Genomic DNA, 13,316 nt, shown 5'->3' on the forward strand with positions numbered 1-13,316 from the left:
TGAGGGCAGATTGGTAAACAACGTTTCTGTGTAACTTGGTACATCCTCTGTTGATTTTTCTGTGTGGCCCAACATGAAGTGTAAGCCGCTATAGCCTCTGACCCGTGACACACAACATATAGTTGTCCGTGAGTGAAAACAGGTTGTGGTAATAAAATCAACTGCGAAAATAAACCTGAAGTAGCAGACGTGAGCAGAGTTGAAAGACGATCCTGGGATCGAGAACTTACCTTACAGTACACTCTGGTGATCATGTTTGGTGGCGTTTGGCACCGTTTTTATGCACCTCCACTGGAGGTGTACAAAAACGCACCATTTTTATGCACCTCCGTTGGCGCTGCTGGTTGATTAATGAAAATGTTGCTGCTTGAAGCTCGAAGGAAAAAATAACGATAAGTGTTGAATTTAAGCCTCAGTTTAATAGACGAAGACATACTGTGGACGTTTCTGATTTCCCCTTTATCAACAAAACACGACGAATAAGACACTAAGAACGAATGAGAGTGAATGGCGTAGATAAGGTCAATAGACATAAACAATGATGGGACAGGAAGTTTTTGAAAAACAACAAAAAACAAACCAAAGAAAAAAAAAGAGGAAGAAGAAAAACAAAGAAAATAAAACCCCAATAAAACGACAAAGACGCGGTAAAGGAATACACTGATGATAATGATAAAATATTATAAAATGATAACAATCGAGGTTTACATATAAATGCACGTCGATAACACATTGAATGGTACAGATGTTATTTTAAAAATATATAATAATAATAATAATAATAATAATAATAATAATAATAATAATAATAATAATAATAATAATAATAATAATAATAAATAATAATAATAATTATAGATTAATTTAATGTTTTAAATATATGTCCAGTAACTATAACAACGAAAATGATGTCTTTCTCAATATAGTAAACTTTTTTTTAAAATGTCCACACACCCAGTACTTCCAAGGTTAGAATCTGACAGCTTATCCACTGCGTTTCGGAGCCACCTGACTATTCATAACATTGAATAAGGTCTTTCTAAAACCTTATTTTACCTTTAATGCAACTTCTATTTTCTTGTTTTAAATTTCAATTTTTTAGATTATTATTATTATTATTTAATTTATTACCAAAGAAGTTAAGCCTGGGTATTATCCACCCGAAACCATCACATTGAAAGAATCAAAGGGGCAATAATAATACTTGATGTCATAAATAGATGAAAACTGTTGAAAACTTAGTGTAGAACTGAAATCCTTAAAGTAATTTAGTGAATACATTATTTCGAATGCGACGATTTGCGTAAAAACGCCAAACTGACAACTTTTTACAGTGTCGAAATTGGTTGTTTTTTTAGAGTGTTAGTGTCGTCGGTACATATTTCATGATATCGGTTTGACTCAACGAACTTTCAAACTGACTTTAGATTATAAAAGGAAATCAAATTATCTGTTTATCTATCTGTAAAAAATACATTTCTAATTTTCAAATCTTTCAGTACAGTTGTGCGCCGAATAATTTTTTTTTATTGACTCAAATGGCACAATGTTCTCCACAAGGCTAGCCTATATTTTTTTTAAGAAAGGAATTTCAATTCCATTGTATTTATCTTTCACCAACAGTCTACATGTTTTTATATTTCACTTCCTAAACTGCATTACACAGTTCCTCCCCTCTTTTCACTTAATTAATTGCGCACCTTTTAGAAATATCTAGCATTCTGTTTTAATTCGTGCTTCCTTACAAAGGAGCATACTCATTTCCTGCCAACCAATGTTTTGTTTATTCATCTTAACTACGCCACTACCACATTATCTCATTCATCTTTGGTGTTTCTTTCATCCTGTTTTGTTGATAAAGGGGAAACCCGAAACGATCAATTGATCTGTTTTTGTAATTAAATTGAAGCTTACATTTAATTTCACATTATAATTTATTTCTTCGAGCTTTGAGCAGCAACATTAACATTAAGTGAAACATTATACTGGAGCTTTCGGAATGTCTCCCCTTTACTTAACTTATGAAAAAACAAACATCCTAGCACCTTTACTAAAACTTATGACTAAACCTATTGGAAAAATAATATCCTCCGATCTCGAGCTAACCCAAATAGAAAAAATGATGACAATTTGAATAAATAAACGCCTGACATAATATCAACGGTAAAAATACAAATTTAAAGAATAGTCGGGATGTAGGAGCTTTCGGAATGTCTCCCCTTTACTTAACTTATGGAAAAACAAACTTCCTAGCATCTTTACTAAGACTTATGACTAACTCTAATAGAAAAAAAATATCCTCCGATCTCGAGCTAACCCAAATAGAAAAAATGATGACAAATTGAATAAATAAACGCCTTACAAAAGATAAACGGTGAAAATACAAATTTAAAGAATACTGGGGATGTAGGCGCTTTCGGAATGTTTCCCCTTTACTTAACTTATGGAAAAACAAACATCCTAGCACCTTAACTAAGACTTATGACTAACCCTAATAGATAAAAAATCCTTCGATCTCGAGCTAACCCTAATAGTAAAAAAAGAATCAAAATGGCAACTGAAATGCCTTCATGTGATCAAGTGAATAATATCACTATGACTATGACTGCCACGATTTGCTGAAAAATGCCAACACACACACACACACACATGTATACACCACACACAACACACACAAACATACACGCAATTAGAACATACTACTACATAACAACATTGATCACCGCTAAATCAACAACACAACGGAAGTAATAATAATACTTGATGTCATAAATAGATGACGGAAACTGACAACTTTTTACAGTGACGAAATTAGTTGATTTTGAGATGTTAGTGTCGTCGGTACGTATTTTATGATACCTATGTGACTCAACGAACTTTCAAACTGACTTTAAATTATAAAAGGAAATCAAGTTATCGGTTTATCTATCTGTAAAAAATACATTTCTAATTTTCAAATCTTTCAGTAGCGTTGTGCGCCGTATCATTTTTTTTATTGACTCAAATAAGCACAATGTTCTCCACAATGCTATATTTTTTAAAGAAAGGATATATATATATATATATATATATATATATATATATATATATATATATATATATATGTGTGTGTGTGTGTGTGTATGTATATATTATAACCACACAACACACATACATCTCAATATTCAGTCAATGAGTCAATCAACCGACTTCACTTTTTATGTAACAAATTATCTATAACCTATTTCCATTCCGTATCCAGGTGTACGTGACTACGTCCATGTTATGGATCTTGCAAGAGGACACACAACTGCACTGAGAAAGGCTGGAACATGCAAAGGCTGTTTGGTATGGTTAGAGTTAAAGATAAATTGCATATGACAACTGTTTGTCCGTTTATCGGTTGTGTGATTTTTTGTTTGCTGGTTTGTTTGTCTCTTCTTTGTTTTGCTGCTTTGGTTTTTTCTAAATTCATTCTGTTTATCAATCTATTTCACCAAACTTATCATTTAGCAATAAACTTGACACATCTGGTGCTTGTGTATTTTTAATAATTACATTGTTACTCGTTTCAATATGAAGTCACTCTTAAAAAACACAATAACAATATCGAATTTATTTTAATTAAAGGTTTTTATTGATTAATTAATTAATTTTTTTTGTTGCTGGCAAATTGGATTTTAGTAACATTAAAGCTCAAAAACAAATGGACCAATCGTCACCAAATTTTGCATTGTTTATTTTGATTTCGCATACTCTTTACATATTCTATTACCAAGCGCTAGTCCGCGTTCATGAAAACAGGCCATGGATTCACATCAAACTAAATTAAATATGATATCTATGGGAATTCTTCAGTAGCCCCCCCCCCCCCCCCCCCCCCCCCCCCCCCCCCCCTTTGAAGTGGTTTAAAATAAAAACAAATATTCTTTATTCAAACAATTAGGTTTAAGTTAGATAAAGGGAGAAGCAAGCCATATCCAATTCCTTCGTTTCAACTTTTCTTTCGAGTTAGTCGAATTCCCTCTACAATACGTTAACAACCTTATCTCAGTTTAAAGAGATATAATAAGTGGCAACAGAAATCGCATTAGGTTTTTAAATTCCTATACTGGAGATGGGTTGAAGACCGATCTGCTTTTCTATGTATTCTATGGCCACGTTAAAAGCATACCCATCAACTATAAGATATTGATTTTATGATTTATTTCTCTCATATCAGGACTATCAATTTCACACAAGAGATGACACAAGAGATGTGCAATAAAAACAAATGCATAGTATAGGCTAGATACTATTGTAGAAATAATAAATGAACCTGTGAGGATGGAGGAGATAAGAAAAAAGCAAACTACGTTTACATAACCGATTCAAAATCGATATTCTCATATGATAATATTTCCCCCTCCCTATGACTATATTAGACTCACTATCAATGGATAATATTCTACATATTATATATTACAAATCTTTTTTTTCCCCCATATAAAACAAAATATCGAACAGGTTTATAATCTTGGCACTGGAAAAGGTAGTTCAGTGATAGACGTACTTGAAGCTTTTGAGAGAGCTTGCGGTAAGAAGGTAAGCAAGCAATTTGCCTTGATCTCTTCTACGTGTCTTCTCTTTATAAACACGATATAAATACAGTGCAACCTCGATATAACGACATCGTCGGGACCGGGAAAACGTGTCGTTATAGAAGGATGTCGTTACAGAGAGGTTTCCTATGTGTGTATATCAGGAGGTGTTTTGGGTCTTGTGTAGTGAATGTATACTTTTTCATTTTCCCTCTGTAGTTTATCCGGGCTTGGGACCGGCAATGAATGGTAGTGTTGGGTTATTTGATCGCTTTTACTCGATCGACGACCGAGCGCCAAGCCACGAGTCAGTGCTCGATCTCAATGCCGGAAGAGCGAGTTAGTAAAACGATCACTCGATCGTAAAACGATCAAGCGGGTTGTGAGCTTGAGACGATCTTGACACGTGAGACGAGCTTGAGACGATCAGGATTCGAGCGAGCGGAGGGGTAACGAGTGTTTCGAATCATTTCAAATTCAAACGATCACAGTTTGCCATCCGATACCAATCGCCAATGTTTGCACACGGTAGTCTGTGGTTCTTCCACAGCCCTCACTCCTTGTCAGATGTTAGTGTGTCTGGGTGGCAGTGGCAGGGAAATTCGTATAGGTGTATCACGCGTGTGTGACAAGACTTCATTAAACCTACTAAAGTTTGACTATCACACACACACACACACATACACACACACACACACTAAGGCTATTTCTATGACACACACGCATCCCTCTATCAATGAACACTCCTACAGTAGTGCGGCTATGTGGTCTAGTCATGACGTAACTATAGGTAGTACTCTAGTCGACCATGGCTCTCGTGCATTATAATGGTCTAGTGGTATGACACCCGCTTTGGGATCGGAAAGTCCTGGGTTCGAGCCTCGCGCTCGGTGCATAGTTGAGTCTTTGGACAAGGCTCTTTACTCACATTCTCTCACCGTACTCAGGTGTAAAATGAGTACCTGGCCGTTAACAGCGTTGTCTTTGTCTGAAAAATTGTAATATCGCCTAACAGGCGGCATGTCCCGTCCTACATATTAAATGTTGCTGTTGACCGGGGACCCCTTTACAAAGCGCTTTGATCACATTTAGTGGATATTGTAAAGCTCAATTTTTTAAAGTAAAACATTAGCTTTGAATATGGAATGTTTCAATTTTAGATGCCTGTGTATTCTTTGTTAGTTCCCATCATCATCATCATCATCATCATCATCATCATCATCATCATCATCATCAGGGGCAGCGGTACGGTCTTTGGTTGGCACCCGAAAGGTACCGAGTTCGATCACCCGCCGCTGAGTGGTCTTGAGCAAGTCACCTTGCCCTAACTAAATTTGCGGCGCTGCACTGCGGCTATCGCTTGGGTTATTCCAGTCTTCCCTTAGAATAGACCCGAAAGACGAATCTCCCCTATGGGATGAATAAAGGGAATTATGTTTAATTTATTTATCATCACCATCATATCAGCGGGATCATCATCATCACCACCACCACCACCACCCTAATAATAATGGATAAAATAAATATCAACACATTTCAATGTAATAATCAATCTAAAATCAATCAGTGCTCCTAAAAGACCCTTTGATTTCTTTGTCTAATTCGTTCCATACTTTTGGAGTCCCGACAAAGAAAGATTTTCAGCTAACTATAGTTTATATATGGGAATATTAATCAGTCGTTTATATTGGAATCGGAGTTGTCTAGCAGGTGTATTAGTTCAAAGCGCATTTCCAAGGATTTACCATGCTCAATGAACTTCACAATATTTTATTTAATTTATTCCTCCGGCACGCCATATCGACCATACATCCATTTCGTACAGTAGGTACCGATCGCTGTTTGGAGTCTTTTTGTATTAAAGCTCTTTACAATACCCGTCATTGCTTATAAGATAAGAATACATTCACACCTGAGTCAAGTGCCTGACACACGGACTTAACGTCTGGATCACAATTTTCAACAATCACTGTCACTCATCCGGCCATTGACAAGGCTTGATTTTGTGACAAGAGACACCGTACCACTGAGCGACCGAACAAATAATCACCATCTGCGCCATCGTCATCATCATCATCATCATCATTATCATCATCCTCATCACAGCCGTAACAGCCAGCAAAACCACAATCATCATCTTCGGGTCCGGTCTATCCGTGTGGGGGGTGGGGGTGGAACCTGCTAAAGTATTTCATTTTTTAAACAGAAACACGATAATCATCATCATCATCATCATCGTCATCCATTGTCGTCGGCATCGTTATCATCGTGTCCGGGCAATCCGTGTGTGTCTGGGTGTGGAACCTGCTAAATATTATTATTATCTACCTACCTAATAAAAACACACCATTCTTGTTCATTTATTTTTCAAATAATGAAATGAAAGGCACGACCTTTCCCGCACACACAAGAGGCGATGACGACCAGTGACAAATTATGGGAGGTGGGGGCGGCCGACAACTTTTGGCGCGACATAAATATGAAATGTTAAGGTGACAGCGGGATGATGGTGGTGGGAGGGGGGGGGGGGGGGGTCTCAACCCTTCACCATCAACAACTGTTTGATGGCGTGTGTGTGTGTGTGTGTGTGTGTGTGTGTGTATGTGTGTGTGATGCGACGAACGATCATAATCAAGGCTGCCAGACAGCCAGATTTCTTCTTGCCCAAGTAGTCAAATAGACCCCAAATAGCCCAACACCACAAGCATTCTGACTCCCTTGAAAAACTCATTTGTTTTGATTAACAAAACAATCGACTACAGTTGGATAAACTTATCTTTTCATTTTTTTTAAATAAAAGATTTTTTTTTTTAATGAATAATAATAGAAAAGCGTTTCTTAGTAACCAATTTTGAACTTGGCCATCTGGCAGCCCCCATCATAACCAGCTGCAGTCAAGCCAGCCACAGACATAAGAGAGGGAGGGGTATGTGAAGTTTCCTGTGGCAAACGAGTTGCTCGTGTTTTTTTTTTTCAAACGAATCACTGCTCGATGACGTCACTGACTCGAAACCCGCTCGAAACCGACTCGATTTTAGAGGACTCGATCGAAAACCCGCTCGATTTGATCGTTTCAAACTCGACCCAGCACTAAATGGAGAGTGGACAAAGGATTTATAAACAGTCCAGTGTTGACCTGTCACAGGCATTCATTGGGTGAAAGGCGAGCCTTCTGATTGGCTGCGGTGTTGTACAAATGTGACTATTGATTGGCTGAAAAAGAAGCGTTTTCATTGGCTACAATAAGAACTAGCTCTGGGCTTATTACGAGTAGACAACATACATAGAATGGAAGATACCACTTGTAATAGTTACGAACAATTTCATGGTAGACAAACACCTTCAAGGTTTGTCGGACCAGAAATGTCGTTATACAGGGTTTTGCTGAAATGTACGTCGCTAAAGAGGGGTTTTTATTACTAATGATATATAGTAAAATAAAATGGGACCTGAGTACCATGTCGTTATACAGGGAATGTCGCTATAACGGATGTCGTTACATCGGGGTTGCACTGTAGACAAACAGCTAAATTTCCCTTTATTAATCATCAAGGAACACTTTTCTTCAGGGTCTATTTCCAGAAATGACAGATAACCAAAGCGTCAGCCACAACATGAGCAATGTTGCTGACATGGGGTGGAAGAGCAATGCCTTATCCACTCAAACATCCCGCCCCTCACATATTTTTTAAAAAATGTTTCAAAAATGAGAATTCAGAGAATATAGATCTTACATATTAATACATCTTTTTATTAATTTTAAAACAAGATGATTGACTTGTATTGTATTTTAAAACAAACAACCCAAAAAACGCTAGATTTTATGTAACGCAATATAGATAAATAAATACCTTTACAATGGGTGCTAGACCAAGGGCGACTCTTACAATTCAGTACAAGACATTCCTCATAAAAAGTGTTATTATTATTATTATTATTATTATTATCATTATTATTATTATTATTATTATTATTATTATTATTATTATTATTATTATTATTATTATTATTATATTATTATTATTGTTTCATTCTTTTTTTTTCACTAATTATTAAGTACTCGCGTGAAAAAAAATGCAACGTAGGTAACATCTCTCAATTCTATTAAATTGGACATAATAATGTTATTCAAATTCAGATCAAAAGCAAGGTAGGGGCTCGACGAGAAGGCGACGTGGCTGCAATGTGTGCAGACCCCAGTTTAGCTGAGAGAGAACTTGATTGGAAAGCGACGTTGACACTAGATGACATGTGTAAGTTTTAAAGCTTATTATAGTTATAGGACTGATCTTGGTATTAAATACGTTTTCTTTGAGGTTGAAAAAGACCAACGGGAAGTCGCCGTCCAGTGGCATGCCCAAAGTATATCAAGCATGCCAAATGTTCATCTGACGCAGATCAAACTGCCAGTGTTGCCTAATGTAGACTACAACAATACACAGCTTCCAATCTACCAGCAGGTCAGCTGCTTTGAGTAAAACCAGCGATTCGGACTGCAAGTGTATAGTGGGTGTTAGGGAGCAGCATGGTTGGCAAATTAAAAAAAACTTGCAACCCAGTTAGCTGTTATATATCACTCCACCCAGAAGGGATCTTTGCTCACCGTTATTTTAAAATGTACTTTTTCTCTATCTTTGGCTCCAGAAGTAAGGAATCTTTATCTATAAGAGGTCTCGGGTTAAATTTTTTAGACAAGTTAAAGAATCGTTTTAAAGTAATCTCTACACGGAGAAGTAAAAAAAAAATTATTTCCAAAACGTGAAAGGACGTCAAGATCGTCCAAACCAACTCGTACAATAATAAAATAAAAACTTGTGGGTTATTTATACTGTATAGACTACAGTGGGGCAGTTACAGTTAAGACAGAAATAGGGTTAATGCCCTTTCTGTAAAATCCAATATTGCAAAAAATTGATCCTAGATACCATTAATTAATTACTATTATTATTATTATTATTATTAGTATTACAGTGTATTATTGTTATTATTATTACATCATCGACATCATTATTATTATTATTATTATTATTATTATTATTATATTAATATTATAATTATCATTGATTTAGTTATTGTTTTATCAGCATCATAATTAATATTATATTTAGATTGCAGGTCTGATAACCGAAGACAATTATGGGCTGGATTTAACATTGTTCAATGGACACTATCTTGCGTTGGTTTGAGAGCAAGTCCATCACAACAATGCATAACATAATGGGATATCAGATCTGCAAATAAGAACATTTCAACTTAGGTATTTCCGTAAACAATTTATATTTAACGTTTATGTGATCCAAAAACATCAAATGGACTTTCGATGCAAGTTCTGAAATAGTACATGAGGAAAACATATATCGCGATATTATGAAAGGACCCTTATAAATAAATTAATTGTTCGTGGCACTTTTAATATCACAGGTAAAGACATGTGGCGATGGCAAAGAAACAACCCAGCAGGATATGTCAAAGTCAACGGCATAGGGCATCCTCGTTAGACTGGCCATTGAAGGAGGACATGATTGTTGTCATGGCCCAAAGTCATAGAATCAACAGAATGTCGAGTGCATGCTACTCCTTATTTTTCTCTCTCTGATTTCATATAAATATTCATATTAAGTTTACCCACATTAATTTCTGTCATAATATACATCCGAAATTTGACAGTATAGTTAATAGAGATATTGTATTTGTATATCTTCTTCTTCGCATATTTGTATATCAAACACTAGTTCTAGCTGAAAAATCCCAAAATATAGCTATGGTGACACATTATTGGGTGGATCAAGTGTTTTTAAAAAAATAAAGCTTACTTATAAACTCTTCTCACTTCCTCTGCAGGAAGGAAATAAACTCTGCAATCCCATACCCATCCCTTTGTTTTTATTTCAATTTAATTTGCTTTTGATGCAGTTATGGTTCTGGCAACCCTTTAGGGTAATTTCAGTGCCAATACAAAAGACAAGAGGCGGTGTTGTGTGTGTGTGTGGGGGGGGGGGGGGGGGGGATAGCGATATATAATAGTTTTGGTGCGCTTAGGAGCATTCAGAAAAAAGAAGACATAAAGAGGAAACGTGTAGCCTATTACATAGAACTCAGCAGCAATATGTTAAATCTCTGACTCTAACAGGATTACCCAAAAATCTCACACAGCTGCCTACACCATCTCTGCCAAAAGGGACTATTTGGATGGATTCAAACACGAAGGTCCACATACATGATTTTTTTTAAAATTAAAAAGACAGAGATCCCCATGAAAGATTTTACGGCACTTGTGACACTATAAAGTCATTTGAGGACCAATAGAACGTGATGAGAATTAAAACAAAAGATTTAAACTAAGCTAAAGTGAGCAACTAAGAAATAAAAGTAAGACAAAGGGAACAAGTTTTAAAAAGTCAGAAGTATCTGATCTATGTCTAGGAAGATGATCTACGATCTGCCATTCTAAAAACAAAAAAATCAGCAGTCTATGTCTATATTTTTAAGAGAAAAAAATTCTGAATTTCAAGAGTAAAATTCGTATCAATCAACCTAAAATACAGGATTTCAAAATCTCGTTGGATTGTAACTTTTAATAGCTTTTGAAATAATATTGTGCACATTACTTTGGTATCTGATATAACTATTTCTAAATAAATAACAATCACAGAATTGTAGACTGATGAAATCAGTTTAATAGCTGTAAAACAATCGTAAAATCCCACAATGACATTGCCTAATGAACTCCGCAAAAAGGCATACACTCAAATGTTTACAACAACAACAAAAAAAAAAAGAAGTTAAAAATGACAAAATATAACATTAAAAAGGAGAGTTAATATACAAAGGGAAAGTATTATCGCCTCTCATTAAAAATAAATCCATCTAACTGCTTTCCTCTCAGAAAAAAAAACTCAAGACAGAACCCAGGTTAAGCCAAAAGGTCAAATTCAAGAACAGATATACAAAGCTGCAGAGAAATTACAAATTGTATTGGGGAATAGAAGATGTAGCAAGGCTGTGAGCCAAGGAAGAGTCAACTTACTTAGGGACAGCTGCCATTCCCCTGCCATATGGGGAATTTTTTATCCATCAACCACATGAAAAGAAACAACATATAAGGTGTGTGTATGTGTATGTGTGTGTGTGTCGGGGGGGGGGGGGGGGGGTGATAAAAAGGACAACCATCCTACCAAATTGCTTGATCAACTGTCTAATGCTTTAGTTTATTGAATTCACCATGACCCACGTGTAAATACGAAAGTAAGTCACTTGAGAATAAACAACTCAATCTTTAACCTTTGAATTTCTCTTTTTAATATCCCATGCACATATCATATTGTTTAATTTTTAAAAAAATGATAATAAAAATAAGGCAACCAATTTCATATCATGAAGTAACATTTGAAAGATAGCATAATAACATATAAATATAAGATCGAAAAAGATAAAAGATTTAGGTATAGTAAAACAAAAAACATGAAAAGCATTTTATTCTAAAAATAAATAAATGAAAAGAAAGATAGAAAGAGAACATTCTGCTAAAGATAAGTAAATCGTTTAAGACAGATAAAAAAAAAAAGACTACTCAATACTCCCTATTGCATTATTTGCATTTATTCTTTAATAACTATAATGTACGAGGGTGAGTACTCGTTCCATCTCCAAATCTGGTCTAACTCGACAGATTCTTGGTTTCAGTCGCTCCAATGTATATTTATACCTGCTATCTCATCAAGAGAAGTTCTATCAGATCTGATCAATGCTTCTGTCTTTATTTGATTCACCGAGTTTGTCACTGCTGACTGCTTGGACGGCGACCATCACAAGATTTGTCAGATAAAGACATGATTGAAGGGGTTTCAGGTTAGGTGTTGGATTGCATCTCATTTTCTTCTAAATGATGAGATGCATGTTCAACCCACCTAAAAACACTCGCTCTATATGCCTGAGTTTTATAAACTTTCCCAAGGCATTTAAAAATGTTACTCAAGGTTTCTTCTTCTTAAACAAGAAATTCAATGACAGTTTCCTGTCACTGCCGGACATTCAGGAGGGGGGGGGGGGGGGGGGGGGGAGGTCACATGAAAAAGAAATGAATTGAGTAGGACATTTGTCCCATTACTTTTTGACTCACCCTCATATGACTAGGGCTGGTCAAGACAGTGAGATATATATTATAATATACATACTAACTTCATAATAATATGTATTTGACAAAAAGGCCATATAAAAAAAAAGTTTCAGATCTTGGTACTGCTTAAATTAAGAGATTTAACGTGATATATAAACAGTAATATTAATGTTACCATTCCGAGAACTTAATCTCCAGTTATTATTTCGAAAATTATGTCCCGTTACATTTTATTTTGGGATACAGAACACTTAAGCTAATTCCTCTACCGCTCAAGGGACTTTGTTATTTTAATTATGTCTGGAGGAACCATATGCAAAATAAAATAAGGAGACAAATTAAAGACATGCCAGAAATAAAAGGAATGAAACCCTGCATTTCTAAAAATAATTTCAACATGCAACAATTTGGTACTTGTAAATATAAAAAGTATGAATTAAATGTATGAAATTTTGATTTGAGTTAGTTACTAATGACTATCTCTACCTGTTTTACTCCTAATTTGCTTAATAGAAAGGGGGAAAAGTCTATAATTAATCCATTTTATGGCCTATGGTCCTTGTGTCAAGTGAAACATTTCCAAAAATAAAAATTACACCCTCCGCCATGACATCTTACCGTCGCCTAGGCATTCCTTGAAG

The 13,316-nt window shown here is 35.5% G+C and overlaps 1 protein-coding gene across 6 annotated transcripts in view; it reads left to right on the forward strand.

Annotated features, from left to right (window-relative positions):
* Positions 1 to 10,425, forward strand: part of LOC144980825 (UDP-glucose 4-epimerase-like) — a 24,608-nt gene extending 14,183 nt beyond the window's left edge. For 5 of the 6 annotated variants that reach the window (XM_078928678.1, XM_078928692.1, XM_078928669.1 and 2 more), the window contains 4 exons: positions 3,242 to 3,327; positions 4,486 to 4,563; positions 8,698 to 8,812; positions 9,981 to 10,425. In XM_078928678.1, the coding sequence (XP_078784804.1) occupies positions 3,242 to 3,327; positions 4,486 to 4,563; positions 8,698 to 8,812; positions 9,981 to 10,057 (356 nt within the window). In that variant the 3' untranslated portion in view covers positions 10,058 to 10,425. The remainder of the gene's footprint in view (positions 1 to 3,241; positions 3,328 to 4,485; positions 4,564 to 8,697; positions 8,813 to 9,980) is intronic. The other variant, XM_078928703.1, reaches the window with a different exon arrangement.
* Positions 10,426 to 13,316: the final 2,891 nt, after the last annotated feature.

Source organism: Berghia stephanieae, chromosome 1, assembly GCF_034508935.2.
Source record: "Berghia stephanieae isolate SIO BIC M18660-M18661 chromosome 1, UCSD_Bste_1.3, whole genome shotgun sequence".
Classification (NCBI taxonomy): domain Eukaryota; kingdom Metazoa; phylum Mollusca; class Gastropoda; order Nudibranchia; family Aeolidiidae; genus Berghia; species Berghia stephanieae.